We start from the raw sequence: 20,736 nt of genomic DNA, 5'->3' as shown, positions 1-20,736 counted from the left end.
TGAATTTAAAAAGATTAGTTGATTATCCTTAGAAGAAATATTTAGCTATGGGATCACATTAAATGCTGATAAAAATCATCGAGCTAGGATAAGCAGGGGGTCTACAAAAACAGGGTAGGGGTCAAATTATTACTAACAATCTGAATAACAATGAATAATGACTGAATAACAACAAAGTAGAAAGGGCTTCCTAGAGGGGCCAGGGTGCCCCTTATTTAATTTCTTAAAGTTTTTGTTTTATCCTTATTGAATAGCCTTTCCATGCAATGGCTATGTGAATCTCCTTTTATTCGCTGTTAAATAGTCTATGGCTGTTTCATTTTGTTCCAGTCCCATCCATGAAGTCTGACCCAACCTACAATATGTTACATACAATTTCCTTTCAGAAACTCTGAATTTGAGTCAAACTGTTTTTCTGCCTCTTCATATATTGTGCTCTCCCAACCTGGTACATTTGCACAGACCATGTTTCACGACTGCAATAAACTGCTTCTTCATCTAAAATAAAAATAAAAGTGATGGTTCTACAAAGAGGTCTAGATCAGTGGTGCCAAACTCAAATAGAAACAGATCGCTACAGCTGCATGTTGACTTGGCAAACCACAAGTTAATATCTATAGTTTTTTATTTGTATTCATTTTGTAAAAAACTTCCCAATTACAAATAATACCCCCCCCCCAAATTCTTACCTTCCATCTTAGTATCAATACTGTGTATTTATTCCAGGGCAGAAGAATGGTAAGGGCTAGGCAATGGGAGTTAAGTGACTTGCACAGGGTCAGGAAATATCTGAGTCCAAATTTGAACCCAGGGCCTCCCATCTCCAGACCCCTCTCTCTATTCCCTGACCCAGCTAGCTGCCACCCCCCACCCATTACATTTTAATTTGGTTTGGGCTGTACTCAGGAGTTTGGACCCAGCTTGTGGCCTGTAGCCCAGAGTTTGATAACTGTGGCTTAAACCAACACCTTCCACTATCCCCCAAGTCTATGTTATAAATAGATACATGACCCAGATAGAAACAACTTAGTGGAATAAAGGAGAAATTTCCTCCCAGGCCTAAGAATAGGAGAAGAATGTATGACCAAGCCAGCAGCAGAGATCACACAAGATGAAAGAGAGCAAAAAAAGATTTTGCTCAAACAAATCTAATGTAGTTAAAAATGAGAAGGAAAAGTGGTAATGAAAGAAGAAAAATCTCTGTAGCACGTTTCTCTGATAATGGTTTTATATACAAAATATATAGAGAGCTATTTCAGATTTGAAAAACTGAAAGTCATCCCCCAGTAGATAAATGGTCAAAGGGCAGAAACAGATGGGTTGGGTTTTTTTAACCCTTACATTCCGTCTTAGAATCAATACTGTATAATTGGATCTAAGGCAGAAGAGTGATAAGGGGCGAGGCCAGGGGACGTAAGTGACTTGGCCAGGGTCACGCTGCTAGGAAGTGTCTGAGGTCACATTCGAACCCAGGGCCAGGGCTGGCTCTCGATCTACTGAGCCCCCTAGCTGCCCAAATGAAGACTGGTAGGGAGTAAGGATGAAACGTCTAGAGGGCAGGTGCATGCATATAGGTGCATCCACGCCCGCGAGCCACAAGTGTGGGCGTGGGCAGTCGGGGCGGTGTCCCTCCTTAGATGGTAAGCGCTTTGAGGGCAGGAGCTGTTTCAGCTTTTCTTCCTACTTTTGCGAACTGGGCGTACACAGCTGGTGCCTAATAGATGCGGGCGGAATTGCACTTGACGGGCTTCTAGGGACGCCCACGTCTAAAAGTCGCGTGCTGCGCGCCGAACAGTCCATTTCCCAGGCGGTGCTCTTTCTTCCAGATCCAAGTGACCCGTCGGTATTTCTGGGGCAGATTGGCTGAGGTTTTCGGTGAATAGCCAATAACAAGCTTTCTCCTCCTATTGGCCAGCGGTCCGGGCGCTCGACTGGTATCTAAACACGGTGCAGTCCCGGAAGAGAAGGTAGAGACGGTCTCCGAGCGGAAGTGACGTGTGGCGGCACGGCGGGGGCGGCTTCCTTTTCTCGCTGTCCCTCGCGGCGAGAGGCTCGTGCTGAGCGCACCGGGAGGGAACAGGCGGCGGAGGATGCCCAGCAAGGTCCTGTGGGGAGACCTGATGGAGGAGGAGGCGCCCTTGGACGGGCCTGAGAGCCCGCGCAGGGAGAGCGGCAGGCATAAGGTGAGCGTGGCGGCGGCGGGGCCTCCGGCCGCCCTGTCAGGCCCTTGCGGAACCGGGAGAATCCCGCTGGGTGTGGGGAGGGTGCGCGTCCTCTCATGCCCACGACCCCCCAGGCGGGTTCTCTCCATGGGCCCCCGCGGGGCTGGGACTGGAGGAGTGACGGAGTCTGGGAGACCCCACTAGCGAGCCGGAGCCCCGCCCCTTGCTGCGAGAGACTTTCCCCGGCCGAAGCGGTCCACAGTCCCGTTCGGGCTCCACTTCCTCCTTCGCAAAAGGAAGGGTCCGAGCCCGCGGTCCACGCGCCTCATCCCTGACAGCCCGAGAACTCCGACTTTATTGGGTTTCTCCGTCCCTTAGCGAGTGACGCCCCAGGCAACATTCGAGCCTAGCTAGTCTTCTGAACTCTAAAAACAGCCTCGAAGTGTGCTCTTTTCTCCCCCCCCCCCCCTTAGCAGAAGATTCTTGGTGTTCTGGGGCTAAAGCAGCTCATCCCTGCGGGGCTAACCCAGGCACGTGCCGCTTTGAAGTTAATTCTGCTTTCCCCTGCGTGGCGGACCCGCAGTACAGCAGCGGAACACATGTGGGATGTTTCTTAATAATTGCTACTGAATGGGGGGGCGGGGTCAGCTCAGTGGCTCGCTGGATAGAGAGCTAGTCCTGAGACTGGGAAGTTCTGGGTTCAAGTTTGGCTTCAGATACTTCCTAGATAGGTGACCCTAGGCAAGTCACTTAACCCCCATTGCCTAGCCCTTACTTTCTGCCATGGGGCAAAGAAAAAAATGTTACTTTTTATAGTTCAAAGCACATTTTCCCCTTAAATCCTCACAAATTTTGAGAGATGTAGAAGCATGAGGAAACTGCAACTCAGATAAGTTTAGTGCTATTTGACCATGGCAGCTGGTGGTTGTCGATTGGAACCTTTCTGATTCTGAAGTCTCAAATCTTTCTAGTCCAGTCCTACAGGTGGACCGGGGGACATTGGGTCTACCATATGCAAAATCCCTAAGCTTTAGGGATACAAAAACAAAGGAGAAACTGGCCCTGCCCTCATAGAGCTACAGCGTGTTAGGTGATAATTCAGGAAGGAGAGTGCTTACAACTAGGAGACCCCAAAAAGGATCCCCAGTAGGAGGTGACACCTGAGCTGAGTCTTGAACAAAGCCTGGGATTCCAAGAGCTGGAAGTGAAAAGAGGAGTGTACATGGGGAACAGCCAGTCCCAAAGCACAGGGATGGACCAGAGTGTCCCAGACATGGAGTGTGTGAATGGGACTAATTTGACCTAAACCTGGAAGGCTTTAATGGGCACAACAAGGAGTTATTTTAACCCCCAAGAGGTGGCTTTTAAAGGTCCTTAATGAAAGGAATGAAACAATCAGACTTATGCTTTAATGTCAGTGTAAGCTCTAGAGGGGAAGAAGGCTGGAATTACCTTGGTGATGTGAATGAATCATGAAAAAGTCAGTGTAACCTCTCCCCAGCCCACCTTTGAGAGCCTGGGGTTACTTCCATGCCATTGTGATCAGGAGAGGCCTAATAATGTCAGCATTTTGCAAAGTACATTCGTGTATTCATGGTGCGTGGTCTGTTTTGGTCTATTTTAGCAGGAGCTGAGTTTTGTAAGTTACATAAAGGCAGTATGGAGTCAAGGGATTTCATTGGTCACTGTTTCCCACCGTAGGGATAAGGGTCTAGACCTGCCTTTTCATTAGCTTGGAGAACTTCTCTGTGGTGGAGTTCCTGCCAGTACAGGTCAGCATCTCCTCAGCAACTTATAGTCTAGAGGTGATGGGATATGAATGAAGGAGGGAGAGAGGTGACATGAATAGGCCAGCTTTAGCAAAATCACTTTGGCAGCTGATTGGGGAAAGATGACCAAGAAGGCTGTTGGAATAGTTCTGGGAAGAGGACTTCTTCTGGGGTGGCTGTGAGAGTGGAAAGAGGGTGAGATATGATGACTGTTTGGTTCTATATGGTAAGAGAAGCTGTGACTGCCTCAGAGGCTGAGCCTGGCTGGCTGGGAAGATGGCAGAGTCCTCAACCATAATAGCAAAGTTCAGAACCTGGGAGGATTTTGATAATAAATGAGTTCAGTTATGGACAAGTTGAGTTTGAGGTGCCACTAGGATATCCATTTTTAAATGTCCAACAAGCCATTTGTCGGTGATGAAGTACTGCAACTCCAGACAGAACCAAGGACTGGATAAATAGATCTAGAAATTGTCTGCATGGAGAGAATAATTAAACCCATAGGGCTAATGTGACCACCAAGTGCGAGTATACAGAGAACAGAATCTTGGGGAACACCCCCAGTTAATGGGCATAGCATGGCTAAGCATCCAGCAAAGGAGACTTAAGGAGTTGTCTGGCAGCAGGTCAGTGTTGATCTGTATGGAGGACAAGAAGAGGGCATGCACATTCAGATCTAACTGAGACCAAATTGGAGAGCCTTGAAAAGCCAGCAAAAGAGTTGACTTGATGAGTAAACATTGGGGAATTCTCATGGTTTCTATTCTAATAAATAGCTGATGTTTATATAGTGCTATAAAATTTGCAAAGCACTTTATACACAGGGTTGTTCTGAAGCTCCACTGAGATGATGTATATAAAGTGCTTTTGCAAACTTTTAAAAGCATTATATAAGCATCAGTTATTTGTAATTATTATTTAGGAATCATTGTAGTTCATAGAGATGATAGTTGAAATCATGACAAGAAATAAGTTGATAATAAAGCCAAACTCAGTGTCAGGACAGTGCTTTGGAAAATATCTGTAACAAATGGAGGACAGAATAAATACTATCAAAATGAATAGAAGTTCACAAAAGTAAGAGATTAACTAGGAAATTACAATAAAATAAAAAACAAGGGAGGAAAAGAGTTTTTAAAAAGTGGGGCTGGGGGAACAGCTGGGTGGCTCAGTGGATTGAGAGCCAGGCTCAGAGACCAGAGGTTCTAGGTTCAAATTTGACCTCAGACACTTCTTAGCTGTGTGATCCTGGGCAAGTCACTTAATCCCCATTGCCTACCCCTTACCACTCTTCTGTCTTGGAATCTATACATAGTATTAATTCTAAGGTAGAAGGTAAAGGTCTAAAAAAAAAAAAAAGAAGTGTGTCAAATGCTAAAGAGGGCTATGACATAGAATAGAATTCAGTTCTTCACTCTGTGATATAGAAGCAGGAATTAGAAATCCAATCCCATATATAAGCTACTTTAAAAGTTAGCCTACCCAAAAGATAGCTTCAATTTTAGTATATGTGCTGCCAAAGTGAGCCACCAAAAGATAGTTTCAGTTAAGCTTGTCTCCATAAAGTCTTATCCCTAACCCTCACTAGTTTGATTAAACCTAATCTTAACTGTTTATTTTCCAAAACCTAAACATTTAACCAGGAATGTCTGAAAAAAGAACAGTTTTTGAAGTTACTTCCTTTCAGGCTAAAATTATGGTGATTTTTTCAGTTTAAGATTATAAGTCACAAGTGATTTTTTTACTTTATAAAATGGGGCTGTAAGATGGCAAATGACTGCTAAAATCACATTCTCTTAACTGTATAGAATTTTAAAAGTTGATTATTTAAAATTTGTGCTAAGATAACTAGTATTCCACTAAGATATAACAATTAAGAATTTTCTTTGGATCAGGGAAGGACCTGATTTAATTTTATTTCCTTCTTCCTTTTTCTTCTCCCCATTCTAAATCAAGGATGAGAAATCTTTTCTTGAGAAGGAACTACTTGTGATTTCCATGAGGTGGGTGTGTGGGGCTGGGGTGGGGTGTTGGTAAACAGGTATAGCCGTAGGTCAACCCTTTAGATATGGATAACCCAAAATACTCTTTGGCCATCTTTTCTTTGTATAGTCTCTCATTGAATTTTTTTCTGCTTCAGTGTCTCTGATTATCATCATTATGCATGTGATTCTCAATTCTCAAATTATCTATGCCATCCACCCTAACTTCCTAGGATCCTTGTCCCATACTGCCTACTGGATATTTCCACCTGACACTTCAAACTCAGAATGTCCAGAATATTGATCTCTTGCCTTTCCTTCCCTCCTTTCTTCCCTCCCTCCCTCCTTCCTTCTTTTCCTCTTCCCTTCCCCTCTCTGAATCACACTCCTTGTATTCTCACCTCTCATACCCAATGTCTGACCGTTGATTTTCCTCACATGTGCCTTCTCATTTCCCTTCATGGCTTTACTGATGCTGTTACTCATTCTTGAAATGGATTGCTTTCCTGCCTCCATCTTTCAAAGGCCCTGCCTATTCAAGCCCGGTTCAGATAAGACATCTTCTAAGAAACTTTACTTGATTTCTGTGCTTTCCTATCTCTACCCCCTCCCTTTTTTTTCATAGCACAATAGCATGTTGCCATGACTTCATTTCTTCTCTTGAGTCATGGCCTTTTTCTTTTGTAGTGTAAGCCTTACACATAGTGTTTATAAATGTTGACTTGAATTGATTAACATTGATCCAAATCACCAGAAGTCATAATGGGAGAACTGTGTAGCCATCTTTAATTTGTTTGTTATCTGTCTTATTAGCAGAGTGATAAAAGGAAATTGAACCATCGAGACGACTTTAAAAAGAAGTTGGAAACATCAGATAATGAAGATTTAGATGAACTCAGTCCCCCTAAATCCAAAAAATCAAAAAAGAAAGAGAAGCTAAATGGTGACACAAAAGAAGGCCTAGATCGATTTTCAAGTGAATTTTCAGGTTCACCCAGGCCTGAGAAGGGAAGAAGGAAAGACCTCTCAAATGCCGAAGAAAATGGGAAAACTTCAAAGAGCAGATCATCTCTTAGCAACTCTAAAACAACAAAATGCAGTAAGCTAGAGGAGGTAAGAGGTTTCAAGTTATGTTTGGTAGACACATCTGTGGATCCATGAGATAGCATCATTGTGGCTACTCTCCCACAGACACCTTCACCTACTGATGAAGCTGATATTTAAGCTTATGGATAAGAGAACTCCCATGTCTGCTGTGTAGATAGGCATTTACGTCTTTATGCATGTGTATATATGCCTATATGTATATCTATATGTAGCATTACAATAATGCTATTTTTTAAAGTAGAACACCAAAGTAAATGTACAGACAAGATCAACCATAAGAATCAAGTCAGGCTGATAAATCTAGGTCTGAAAAAAAAATCATACAGTGGACAAAAAACCTTTTTTTAAAAAAACTTGATATACCTTAGGTTATTAAGTAAATTTATTCCTGAGTAGCTTGTATGAATTAAATATTATTTCTCATGAACTAGAGTACTTTAGTATTGAAATGATTATGATTGTAATATTCCCTTAAATTAATTGTGTGCCTTTTTTAAGTTTGAAATTTTATCTGTTTTATGAATTTTTGCATCTTATAAAGTTAAATAATAGTGCATGAATATTAACTGAGGGGTCTTGGAAAACATTTTCCTGAGTATAGAATTTAGCATGAAGTAGGAGCTATATTTGAACTTGAATTTCATTTTGATAGGACCTAACACCTGAGCAGAAAGAAGGTGCCTTCTCCCGATTCCCAATTTCTGAAGAAACTATAAAACTTCTCAAAGGTAATATGAAGTTTAGTTCAATGTGTAGTGAAGCAAAACTTCTCTTGGACCTTATTTTGATCAAAAGAAAGGCTCCTTTTAAGACACAGTATGAAGCAACTGATTTTTTATTATGCTCATTCCTATGCTGTCTGTGTTAATCTTCTGTTATCATGTTTTTGATTTTAAGCCCTTGCTTTTCTGTCTTGGTATCTATTCTAAGACAAAAGAGCAGCAGGGGCTGAGCAATCAGGGTTAGGTGACTTGCCCAGGGTCACACATCTAGGAAATACTGAGGTCAGATTTTAATTCAGGTCCTCCTGACCCCAGGCCTGGCACTCTATCCATTGAGCCTTGTAGCTGCTCCCTTCTGTAATCATCATAAAGGAGCCCTGTCTGTCAAAAGATTTTTTTAACATTATGAATTAGTTATTAGTTATCATAATGTGGTGATTTATTGTTAGTGGTGGTGGTGGTAGTGAGAGGCAGCATAGCATAATCAATAGAGAGCTGGCCAAAGAGTCAAGAAGGTCTGGGGTCAAGTCCTGCTTGATACACATCAGCTTTGTGGCATGAGCCTGGACAGATCACTTGTCAGCACAGTGTCCCCAGTGACGCCAGACTGTTGAGGATAGTTGCTGATTTGCGTGAGTGGAGACAGTCTCTACCCTAGAAATTTCCTATATCAGTGAAACTGGATGGAAACTAAAATTTTTTTTTCCTTCTGATTTTAACTTGCTTGATTACTTACAATCTATGTTTTAGGAATTGCTTCATCTTGCTGGGACTTTGTAGGTTTGTTTTTTAAGAGAACTGGAATTGTATCGGTTCTAGCAGCTCTTGAAGCTGCTTTCGTTAAGCCGGGGTTGAAGTTAAAGCTAGCAATCCTTTGGCAAATTCTCGTATGCAGATTCATTATGTTGGACCATTGATTTATTTATGTTTTATTGATGTCTTTGGCATCATACAGTGGTAGCCCTGGAAGAGAACCAGGGGATCGTTTGATCCACCCCATTCATTTTACAGTGTGAACTCAGGTTCAGAGTGGTTGAGATTTCAATCCAGGGTGTGTCCTGCAGGCAGCGTGGAAGCCCTAGAACACGGGTTCTTGGACTCCCAGGCCAGTGGTCTTTCTCCAGCCTTCGGTGCCTTCTTTTTACATTTGGATAGTTTAATCTATTGTGAACTGCCTTGAATTTATTTTGTTAATGAACTTGCCTTCAGACAGTTTTCCTTTGGTCTGATGGAGTTCTTGATGAGTTGTAGAAAGAGTATCAGGAGCTTCTCAAATCCCCTTCATTGTCTGTGATTAAAAGCAGGTCATTGTGGTGATCCTGCTTCTTTGGAGTATAAATAAGAACGTAATTGTCATCTGGCCGTAGATCTACAGAAGCCCTGGGGAATCTCTTTGTCTGCATTGAATGGTCAAGTGCTAGAGCGAATGCTGCAGAACTGTTCTAACAAAATGTCGTTTTACAGCTCGAGGGGTAACTTACTTGTTTCCCATCCAAGTGAAGGCATTTAGTCCTGTATACGAAGGGAAAGATTTAATTGCTCAGGCCCGGACAGGAACGGGGAAGACATTTTCCTTTGCTATCCCTTTGATTGAGAAACTCCAAAGAGATCAGGAAGAATTGAAAAAAACCCGATCTCCAAAGGTAATCAGTCATTCCAATTACAAGCATGTTCAGTAATATCTTTTCTTGGGAATCTACATGTGGTTTACAGGGACTAGGTTTAATTTAAGAATTCCGTTTTTCATGTGACAAATACAGATGGTAGAAATAAGGTTGTTTGGTGTGTCCGTCCCCCCTTGAACTGCTTGAAAGAGGGCATTGGTGGTTCTTTCTAGTCCCTAGAGATGTGTGATGCTGTATTCAATGCCTTTTTTTAAACATGCGCCCCTGTGTTGAATTTAAGTCTTGGAAATGTATCTCTCTTTTTATTTTGTTTTTTTAAAACCATCACCCCAGGTGCTCGTTTTGGCTCCAACAAGGGAACTGGCAAACCAAGTAGCCAAAGACTTCCAAGATATAACTCGGAAACTAAGCGTGGCGTGTTTTTATGGAGGGACACCATATCAAGGCCAAAGTGAGTGAATGTTGATGGCAGTTGTTAAACATACAATGTTGATAACATCAAAAGAAACAGTAGAAATTCTTTGACTTTTAAATTTATAAATATTATTTGATTTCGCCTCCCCCCTCCTTAGTTAATCACATCAGAAGGGGTATCGACATCTTAGTCGGGACACCTGGTCGTATCAAAGATCACCTGCAGAGTGGCCGTTTGGATCTCTCTAAGTTGCGTCATGTCGTGCTTGATGAAGTGGACCAAATGTTAGATATGGGCTTTGCTGACCAAGTGGAGGACATTATCCATGGATCTTACAAAACAGGTATTTCAAAGTAACGTTAGAGTGAATTAAAAATTTTTTGTGAAGCCTATGAATTTTCTAGAGTATATATGTGCTTGCAAGTGTATATGCACAAAAATATTTGGACTTTAAACTTAGAAAATATGTTCATCTTGGTTTTGAGGATATGGCTTGAAAGCTTTGAAGAGTCTTACAATGATATTCTAGGATACTGAATTGTATTTATTTGTTTAAGGTTCTGAAGACAATCCTCAGACCCTCCTGTTTTCTGCAACCTGCCCACAATGGGTATATAAAGTTGCAAAAAAATACATGAAAACCAAATATGAAGAGATTGATCTCGTGGGGAAAATGACCCAAAAGACTGCAACCACTGTGGAAGTAAGGAATTTTGTTTAATAACCAGATCAGTTATGCTATGGGACACGTATTCCCAAGAAGCATCACATTATCCAAAATCTGCAGTAAAATTCACTTGGCTTATGGGGAAAGTGGGATTGGGAACACAGCTTTCAAAAATCTCATGAAAACTGTAACACAGATTCATACATGTTAAATTATTTAGAAATACATAAATAGTACAAAAAGTGTCAGGATCCACAGTCTCCTGCCCAGCCTCCTCCTTCCCCATTCTCTCTTTACATAGTCCAAACAAGGGGGGGGCAGGTTGAAACTGACCTCAATAGGCTTCTATAAAGATTGGGGTAGGGAGTGAGAACCCGCCTTTCTTCTCCCACAGTTCCTAATGCACCAGAAGTTATACAATAAATTTGGCAACTTATCTTGACAAAGACCTGGAGTTTGTGGAAGTGGGCATGGAAAGATTGCAGCTTATGAGTTATTTTAAGGTGGCATATTTTTCTGCATTGCCAGTGTTTCTCTTTGAGATGAAATCTTGGAAGATGCAACCTCAAAATTTCTAGTTGTGGTCAAAACATTCCCCAACATATTAATTGAGTTGGAACAGATTAAGGGTTAAGGAACAAATTTCAGAATGTGCATTGAAAGCAGAACTAATTGCTAGCTTTTACATAGTACTGTAAGCTTTGCAAAGCACATTTATTATCCCATTCAGTTGTTAAAACAACCTTGTGAGGTAGGTGGCTATTATTGGTATTTAGAAGCACATTGGGGTACATAATGCATTCTCTGCACACATGCAGACTGAACCTCTTTTTTTTTTTTTTTTTTTTTTTTGCTTAGAGTCAATAAGAGTCCCAGATATACTTGTTTGAGGCAGAAGATCAAAGGTGGTCATTGTAGCTTTTGGAAGGACTAGTTTTTGATCACCTGGGAAGTGGAGCTGACAGGGGCTGTCTTTCTGTGATTTCGTAGATCACATTTTTGAAATTTTCTCTCAAAGCATTTGGCTATCCAGTGCCACTGGTCTCAGAGGGCAGCAGTGATTGGTGATGTCATTCAGGTGTACAGTGGCAACGATGGGAGAGCCATCATCTTTTGTGAGACGAAGAAAAATGTAGCAGAAATGGCTTTGAATCCTCACATAAAACAGGTATTTACTTTCTATGGAGTCTTGGTTGATCCTATGGGGATGGAAAATTATTAGGAACTTGATGATTTGTGGGACGTGTTTGAGTAACATTTAACATTCAGACAAGGTCAAAGAATCGGGTGTCAGAGAAAGAATTAACTCTAGAGTCAGGTCACTTGTTCTTGACTAAAGGCCACTGCAAAATTTATTGAACAAGCATAGGTGCAATTTGATTTTTAAAATATAGTAGAGGCAAGGATGAAATAGAACAAAATTTGAGTTTCTGAATGTGAGGATTTTAGCCTTGACTTATTAAAAAATTCAACAAACTAATACACCCCTGTGTCATTTAACTTATACATAAAGTAGCTGTGATTTTTAAACCCAGTGCAAATAGACATTTTTGATAGATGCTTATGTTTCTGTATTGGGTGATAAATACTCATTGTGGCAAGTTGTAATTATTCTCCAATGGAGACCAGTTAAAATGATCCTAAGGAATTTCCGGAGTAATTTCAGATATGGAGGGCAGAATAAAAGGAAATGTAGAGAACTTTTAGGTCTTTTTGTTTCCAGGGTCCAACAGAATGTCTTACATAGGGATTTTGGATTTAGGCTACAGGTGGGTGACCAAGGCAATCCTTTTTAGTGGAATGAAGGACCTGCAGAGCTTTCCAGCTGCCTGACAGGGACAAACCTACAGTTGCATTGCCGAGACCCAAGCCACGATTCAGAACTTTCAAAACTCAGAAGGAAAGCAGTTGATCAGACTGCTTAGGGTGTCTAAAAGTAGACAGCTTCCTGGCCTGAGCTGCCCCTAAGATCCCTGAAGAATATAGTACAGGTATGCTGAGAACCTAGCAGCAGGACTCCTGATCAGGATCATGCCAGCCCATAACATTTTCTCTAGAAGTACACAGGGCCTGGCCTTAACATAGAGTCACAGTCTAAGAAGTAAGGTTGGAAGAATGAATAAACAGTGTCTCTTAACGGAGTCAGTTAATAAATGCTTGTTGGATTGACTGTTGGAGGGATGTACTTTGACCATTTAAATTATTTTATGCCACCTGGAAAAGTTTGCAGCCAGAATAGCTATTCTGTCACATAGTTTTTGATTAGACCCAGTTATTGTCATGTGGGTACCAGGCAGTCAGCTAAGTGGGACGAGCCTAAGATAGGTTGCAGCATTTGATATCAGCCATGAAGACCAGCCCTATTGGTAGGGAATTGAGCCTGTGTGCTTGGGACAGAGATAAGGTTTGTGGGAGGAAACAGTTTTGAAAAATACCTCAAATTTAAAATGTATCTTGCTCCTTAAAATTTGAGCCTCTGCATCTTGGCTAGATTAAGAGCCACTTGGTACACTAGAATTTCATTACAGCTTCTGTGCTAATGGTGACTGATATTTGTTTGTCTTGATGAATTATTTGTAAGAAAACATTCCCTTAAAATAATCACCTAAGAATTTAAGTTTCTCCATTAAGTAATTGGTTACAGATAATTAACTGACCTAAAAGTGCTAAGGATCACCCCAAAGCCATCATTTTTGTTTTAATCATTAAATTTTAAAGATTCTCATTTATAATAATCACAAATTTGGACTCGTAGCCATTTTGAAGCCATGTAGGTAGAAGAAGGCAGACCATCTCTACATGCAGAAAGAAGGTTTTAGAAGCCAGTTGAAAGGGAACATTTTTTTTTTTAAACCCTTACCTTCTGTCTTAGAAAGGTATTGCTTCTAAGGTAGAAGAATGATATGGACTAAGCAATTGGAGTTACGTGATTTGCCTAGGCTCACACAGCTATGAAGTGTCTGAGGTCAGATTTGAACCCAGATCCTTCTGACTCTTAAGCTTGGCACTCTATCTACTGTGCTACCTAGTTGCCGCCCTTTGGATTACTTTCATATCTCTGAGCCAGTTTCTGATGGCCAGAGGAAGGCAGCCACAGGAAGAGAGTAGAGGTGATTTACCCTCTTACTGGGTTTTAAGTGATGGCCCAGTTGGAAATTCCTCATGTGATGGGCTCCTTGGCTTTTGGGTGCTAGTCTGGGGACCTGACGCCTGGTTTTGCAGCATCACTTCTTTGGGAAAATCCTGTTCAGATTTCTAAAAAACCAAACCAACCTTCACATGAAGTTCTGTGACAATCCACATGGAAACTGCTGGCATTATTAGGTGGAATGTATTGTCATCATTAGTGGTGACCAAAGTCTTCTCATGAACCAGAAATCTACAGAATTAATCTGGATGATTCGTTGGCTTCTTTTTTCTTAAGGCTAGATGAAATTAGGACTTTTCTTTCTCTAAAAATTTAGATAACACTTCATTTTAGACTATTGTGACTCTTCTAGCTGTGGCCAAAACAGTGCATCACCTAGTCAGTGGGCTTGTAGCAGACGCACCCTGGAATTACACCAGGTTGGAGGCCATTCTACTTGAACCTGAACCAGCTTGATGGATCTGCCACAGCTTGTGCCCTATAGGCAGAGCTTTAGAAATGCTGGGTTACCTCTGAGCCATAATGAAGTTCCCCACTGAGGAGGACTCTACTAGACTGTATAATGTCACTGTGTTGTCAGGATTCTCAGAGGTTTTCAGGATCCCAGGAACCAACTCCTCCACAGCTGATGATCCAAAGTAACCAGGTAGGGAGTGAAGTCTGCAATCAGGGCTCTTAATTTTTTTTCTCCCTCTTTATAAATAGAATGCTCAGTGTTTGCACGGTGATATTGCACAGTCCCAAAGAGAAATCACATTGAAAGGCTTCAGAGAAGGCAGTTTCAAAGTTTTGGTGGCAACTAATGTGGCTGCTCGTGGATTGGATATTCCTGAGGTTGATCTCGTGATTCAGAGTTCACCCCCACAGGTAGGGGTTGGGGGGTATATGGTTTTAGTTTGAAGGCCTTGCCATTTTCACTTTTCAGGGTATTTTAATTAACTTTATTGTTTATTCTTTGGATGTTCTTTGGGATAGAGAAGCCTGAGGAGTTTTCTGTTGCTCCTTAGACCCAAAGATTCACTTTTCACAACAGCCCTGTAAGGTTGGTGTTTTTATTTATTGTCCCTATTTTACAGATGAGAAAACTGAGGCTCAGAGAGATTACATGACTTGCCCAGGGACTCACAGCTAAGGAAGTGTCTGAGGCAGGATTTGAAGTCAGAGCTCCCTGGCTCTCACTCTGGTATTCTGTCCACAAAACCTCCTGGCTGGCCCATGGTTTTATGTAGGCAAAGTAGGAAGCAACCAAACTGTAATGGAAGGATGCAGTAGGCCAGTGGTTCCTAAACTTTTTTGGCCTACCACCCCCTTTCCAGAAAAAATATTACTTAGCCCCCTGGAAATTAAATTTTTTTTAAATTTTAGTAGCAATTAATAGGAAAGATAACGGCACCTGTGGCCATTACCGCCTCCCTGGATTGCTGCAGCACCCACCAGGGGGTGGTAGCACCCACTTTGGGAATCACTGCGGTAGACCATGGCAAACATTAGTATGGAGGAAGGTTGACTTTTACCTTGTAGTAAATGATTGGAGGTAAATGGTTTTCAAAGAAGTGATAGAAAGATTTTTATAACAGTTGTGAAATAATGTTGTAATCTTCCTGAATGCAGTTATCTCTTGTGTAACATACCAGAAGTTTCAAGAGAATGTTTTCTTCTTATTCAGGATGTTGAATCCTATATCCATCGTTCTGGACGCACAGGGAGAGCTGGACGAACAGGGATTTGCATATGTTTTTATCAGCCAAATGAAAGAGGCCAGCTGAAATATGTGGAGGGAAAAGCGGTGAGTAGAGCCATAGCCCGTGGCTTCTCCTGCAGTGGGAGGATAAAGTTCTCTCTTTAACTATAAGTCATAAATGTGGACCTGCTGATTCTCAGTTTTTCTGTTCTTAGATATGAAATGTATAGAAAGTTAAAATCGTACCCAAGACTTTTTGCTTTAATAAAGCTTTTGTTGTGGAGAAAGTCTCAATTTTCCCTTGGATTTTAACAAGCTTTATTAATAGCTTAGAATAATAGGAATGAGTCACAGGAGCATTTCATTGTCATTTTAATACTAGGTATTAGCTGTTACTTATTCTAGCAATAGTCAGGTAATTGTTAGTCTGGAGAGTGAAGACTTCATTGAAGGTTTATTGGGATTCTTAAAAAGATTCTCTTACCCTGTTGTCACTAATTGTGAACCATCTACAACAACTTAGACCTGTACTCCTTTTCCATATTTCTCTTGGAATCCTTCATGGAAGATATACATATAACTTTTTGTTGGTTCTTTTAATTTAAGGCTCCCAGAAAAGTGCTTCAGTTATTCCATCTTTTCTTTTTCACTTTTGCTACATACTAGTCCTCATTCTTTTCTGGTCATATGCTTCATGCATGATGTCTTTCATCCTAGTTACTGCATACAAGTCATTGGTGACAACGTGCTATCGCATAGGTGTAGCTGCCTCCTTTCTTTCCATTGCCCTTTGAATCAGTTCTAAGTTTTTGATTCTTCTGAGATGTCGGTGTTTCATGATTCTTGGGAAGGGGAATAACATGTTTCTGTAGCAGCAAGCAGCTTGGGCTCACTAAAAGCAGTTCCCTAAGTGTCATCCAAGCCATTCTCCTCGCCTGTTCTGGGCCCACCATCGCTGTTTTTCTATAGAGTGCTTATTCAAAATGTTTAAACTGAGGGATTCAATGGAGTACCTTTTGAATAATGGCATAATGAAAGTTATGAAAGAAATTACACATATGCTGAGAAGCAGATTTAGTCAGGAAAACTCCTTATTGACATCAAAAGAATCAATCACCTTTTAGAAGTTATCAGGTCATCAGTGCCATTACCACAAATATTCCATAAAAATCATTTTGTTTTGTATTTTTTAGCGTAAGCAGGTTTTATGCTTATGTTTGGAAATATTTCAATGTGTGTCCAAGAAAATAAAATTTATTTAGACATATTAACCTAGTAATTTGCTCCAGAGACTTCCATCTTCTTTAATATAATTCTTTCATTTTTCAGGGAATTACTTTTAAACGTGTAGGTGTTCCGACTACAATGGATTTAGTTAAGTCTCGGAGTATGGATGCTATCAGGTATGTTTTCTCTTTGGTGCACATTTTTTATTCATTAATTTTTATTAAGCACCACCCAAAATGCTATACTTGCCAGATTTCTTATTTCCAAAGTTCAAATGGCCAGTTATTACCAGTAATATTTAGCTATTTGTTTCTAAATTTGGACAGCAAAAATCTATATCTTGTTTCTCGAGGAATAAGCATGGACTACTACTTGATAATCATCTTGATTGCTAGTTTGCTAGAAAAACACTAAAACATAATTGACTTAAAAAAAATCAACTCCTGTAACTCACTTTTGTAAAATAGCAATGAAATTTATGACACTATCTGGAGAAAAATAAACATGTTGGTGGTCATAGATAAAATGCCAGTCCATATTAAATCAGTTTGGTCTTCATCAAAACAAGAGTGACTGATATGGACGGTGTCTGGGTCATGTGACCCAACAAGATGGAGGACGACATTTTCTTCAGTCCTCAAGAATTCTCAGACCTCTGTAGAAGTAAAGATAAGGCAAGTTTCAGTTGTCTGTACAAATTAAGACCTAACAAGAACCCTGAAGAAGTAACATCTTGATGAACTAACAGCAGGGAAGTTAATTCCTGGTCCCTAGTAAACACACTCAGCTACTTTTCCACCAACCCCTATGCTCCAACAGAGCTGCATATGGGGCCCGTAGGATTCTGTTCTGGGATCTGTCTGCCATTTTCCTTAGTGCTGCTGTCATGTTTGTTTGGCACCACCCTGCCTGATTTATTCTGCCTCATCCTGTCATCTTATGGCAACAATCAAAACTCAAGGCTGCCCATCCCCATGGAGAGGAGGAGAAAGAGGCACTGGAAAATGGAAGCTGGTCTCCCTAGAGGCTCTGCTACAGCAATGCCAAGTCAGAGAATTAAAGAAGAGAGGGAACTAGAGCCGGACACCAGCATATGGGAGAGATTCTATCACCTTTGAGGAAGAGGCGGCACCTGCTGAGGCCTTTTCTATCCCTTAGGAAATCATACCTGACAGATTGAGGCTGTTGAAAAGTGAATTACCGAGTGTTGGGAGGAGGCTGAGAAAGCTTTGAGGGCTACTCCTAGAGGGAACTGACATCAAAGAGGAAGAAGTCAGAAGGGGAATAATGTGAGAAAATGAGAGAAAAAGACCAAAATTGCCAAAGATCTCAGCAGGAAATAAACCCAGTTAGAAACCTTGAACATATTCAGATAAACTGACAGGTCATTAATACCAGAAGGGAAGATGGCCTTCAGGATATCTAAGTAACTCCAAATATCTATGAATAAATATTGCAAGACAAAGGAAAATCAAAACCTGAAAGGGCAGAGGACTCTGGATTCTTAAGAGTGTAGAACCGCAGCAAAATGTTCCTGAATGTTTGAAGTGATAAATAAGAATCATGAAAGTAGAATTTATGACCTGCACACTAGAAATAATTGGCAAAATGTAAAAACTTGAATGGTGGCAAGTCTTAACAAAAAAAAGACAGAGAGAAAGAGAGAGAGAGCTGATTGCTTATGCAAATACACACAAGTTTAGGACATTTTGGAAGAATAAATCCATAGGGGGGGAAATTGTTCAACAAAAACATGGTTGTTCTTCAAGCAAATTATATATTGATCTTGAAAAAGATGCTTAAAGACACCTTAAGGATTAAAGGTCTCAGAAATATACGAAAAAAACCTTGAATACTACAATTCAAGAAAACTGCCAGAACTTTTGAACACTGAAAACAAAGTGTCACCTGAAAGAATCCTTCGATTATCTCTAGAAAAGGCTGGGGGGGGCGGGGCATGCCATTTTTACAAACTCTTAAGACTCATGTTGGTTATATTTACCAATTCTATAAATTCTGCAAGTGGCCAGGAGAAATGCCTTCAAATTTAAAGGAAAGTAAATTCTAGTAACAACTATTTTCATCTACCAGAAGCCACAAAACAGAATGGAATACTGTGTTTTGAAGAAGCTCAATGGTGGCATAGCCCACAAACTTGAGTCTAATCATCAAAAAAAAAAAGTAGATGAATATATTTAATGAAAGACATTTGAAGCATTCTTGCAAAAGGGGAGTGGGGGGACCTTTTTTTGTTTTGTAAACACCTCAAATACCAATGACACAAAAAGGCAAATACATTAAGCAAGGAAGGCACAAATAATGAAAAAAAACAGAAAAGAAAAAGGCAGCATGGGCTTAAAAATAACAATAATCAGTGACCATTAAAAGGATTTTTTTTCCCCCAAACTACATAAGGAGGCAAGTGTAAAAGCAAAACTTAAATCGAAGAGATACAGGCATCAGACTGCATAGACTGAATGTCTATGCACCCACCTATAGGTGACTCATTGCTTTTGTGGGTCTAAAATGGAGAATGAGCAGATGTGGAGGGAGGGACAGGGGAAGAAACAGGATTGTGGGATCTCCTCTAAGCAAGTCAGTGGTGATCCCTGAAAGGAAATAACTCTTGTAGTCTCAGGAAGAAGACCCATAGGAGAAAGGGTGAGATAGCAAAGAAGGGATCAAAAAGGGGAAATCTCATTTAGTGGAGGAGGAATTCCCACTGAAGGACACTCCCTTGGGGGTAGAGAGCAATTCTAGAAAGGCAAACTTTACAGTGGATATAATCTATAGGGATTTGATGCTTAAAGAGCCCAGTACTGAAAGAATGTTATGCCTCTATGGGCAACTGATACCTAGGAAGGTAGGAGAGCATGGAGCCTGAAAGGGAATTTCATGGCAGATGGAGGGGAAATGATCATGGAGAGGGCAGGGGCCACAATTTAAGTACAGGGACATTTTTACCATATGGAATTCCTGTCCTTTATCTCCTGTAAGAATTGATACTTTAGGGGAGGCACAGGAGGAATAAAGGGGAATGGGAAGAAGATCTGAGGCAATAACTTAGAAACAGATTAGAAGTAATCTTCTAAGCTCTGGTTTCATGAAGAGTAGAAACTAAAGAAGACATACATTTACAGATCAAAGAATGGAAATCTAGACTAGGCAGGGAAGAGGATTAATGAAAAGAACTAAGAAAAGAAATTCTTCCTAAAAAATGGGGAGGGGAACCCCAACAAAAAAAAAGCTGAAGGGGCGAGAGGAAGAGAGGTTTTATTTGCTTAACCCAAGGGAAGAATTAGGTAACTGGGTAAATTGTTAAATAAAAATCCAGAATGAGGGAAAAGGGTAACTGGGGGAACACTTATGAGGATAGGGTTGCCATAATGTAGATGAAACAACAATGATAGAAAAAGAACAACAAAAACCAATTTGGGGGGTGGGGGGGAGACAAATGGAAACAAATAAAACTTAGCATTTGTAATTTTACATTTGAATAGATTAAACAAGTCAATAAAAAGAGTGACATTGGATAAGGAAATAATGCCTTGGAGATCAAACTATGCTGAGGATAAATCAGCAAAGATAACTAATTAAAACAATAGCTTCATCAGTTAGAAACTACAAAATAAACTCACCTCCCCAAAAATCGCTTCTATATAATAACAAAATCCAAGAGAACAATAGGAAGGGAAATGTACTGAAAATAACTTCAAAGTGCATAAAATATTTGGGAATCAATTTACCACCAAAGGAAAAAAAATACTCATATTGATTAAGAGCAGTAACTAGAGGAACATTCAGTGCTCACCACATTGCCAATTTGATCAAAATCACAATCCTATCAAAGACAGTTTGTCATTTTAATGTTATGCTAATCATACTCAAAATGATACCTGTTAGAACCCAATAAAATAATAAATTTATATAAAGAAACAAAAGTTCTGGAATATTCAGAGAAACAGTGAAAAAAGGTAGGCATGAAGAGGTGAATAGCACTTCTAGACTTTAAGCTATAATTTAAAGTAGCAGACAACAATGACAATTTGATACTATTTTTAAAAACAGGGAAAGGTCAATGGAATAGACTTGAAAAGGAGAATCCAAAACAATGAGACTCGATACCCTTGTATTGTTGGATAAACTTAGAAATATAAATCACTTAGAAAATAATAGCTTATTTGATCAAAGCTGGGGGCCCAGAGTGGGAAGTGAGGAGAGGTGGGGTTGG

At 40.5% G+C, this 20,736-nt stretch overlaps 1 protein-coding gene across 2 annotated transcripts in view; it reads left to right on the top strand.

Moving 5' to 3' along the window:
* Positions 1-1,990: 1,990 nt before the first annotated feature.
* Positions 1,991-20,736, top strand: part of DDX50 (DExD-box helicase 50) — a 27,001-nt gene continuing 8,255 nt past the window's right edge. Inside the window, exons 1-11 of one of the 2 annotated variants that reach the window (XM_044659194.1) lie at positions 1,991-2,183; positions 6,730-7,026; positions 7,673-7,748; positions 9,207-9,385; positions 9,701-9,818; positions 9,940-10,125; positions 10,340-10,485; positions 11,468-11,617; positions 14,303-14,464; positions 15,264-15,383; positions 16,608-16,681. In XM_044659194.1, coding sequence (XP_044515129.1) covers positions 2,091-2,183; positions 6,730-7,026; positions 7,673-7,748; positions 9,207-9,385; positions 9,701-9,818; positions 9,940-10,125; positions 10,340-10,485; positions 11,468-11,617; positions 14,303-14,464; positions 15,264-15,383; positions 16,608-16,681 — 1,601 coding nt within the window. In that variant the 5' untranslated portion in view covers positions 1,991-2,090. Of the gene's footprint in view, positions 2,184-6,726; positions 7,027-7,672; positions 7,749-9,206; positions 9,386-9,700; positions 9,819-9,939; positions 10,126-10,339; positions 10,486-11,467; positions 11,618-14,302; positions 14,465-15,263; positions 15,384-16,607; positions 16,682-20,736 lie in introns of both variants that reach the window. The other variant, XM_044659193.1, reaches the window with a different exon arrangement.

Source organism: Gracilinanus agilis, chromosome 2, assembly GCF_016433145.1.
Source record: "Gracilinanus agilis isolate LMUSP501 chromosome 2, AgileGrace, whole genome shotgun sequence".
NCBI classification, from domain to species: domain Eukaryota; kingdom Metazoa; phylum Chordata; class Mammalia; order Didelphimorphia; family Didelphidae; genus Gracilinanus; species Gracilinanus agilis.
This window is presented reverse-complemented; position numbering and strand designations above follow the sequence as displayed.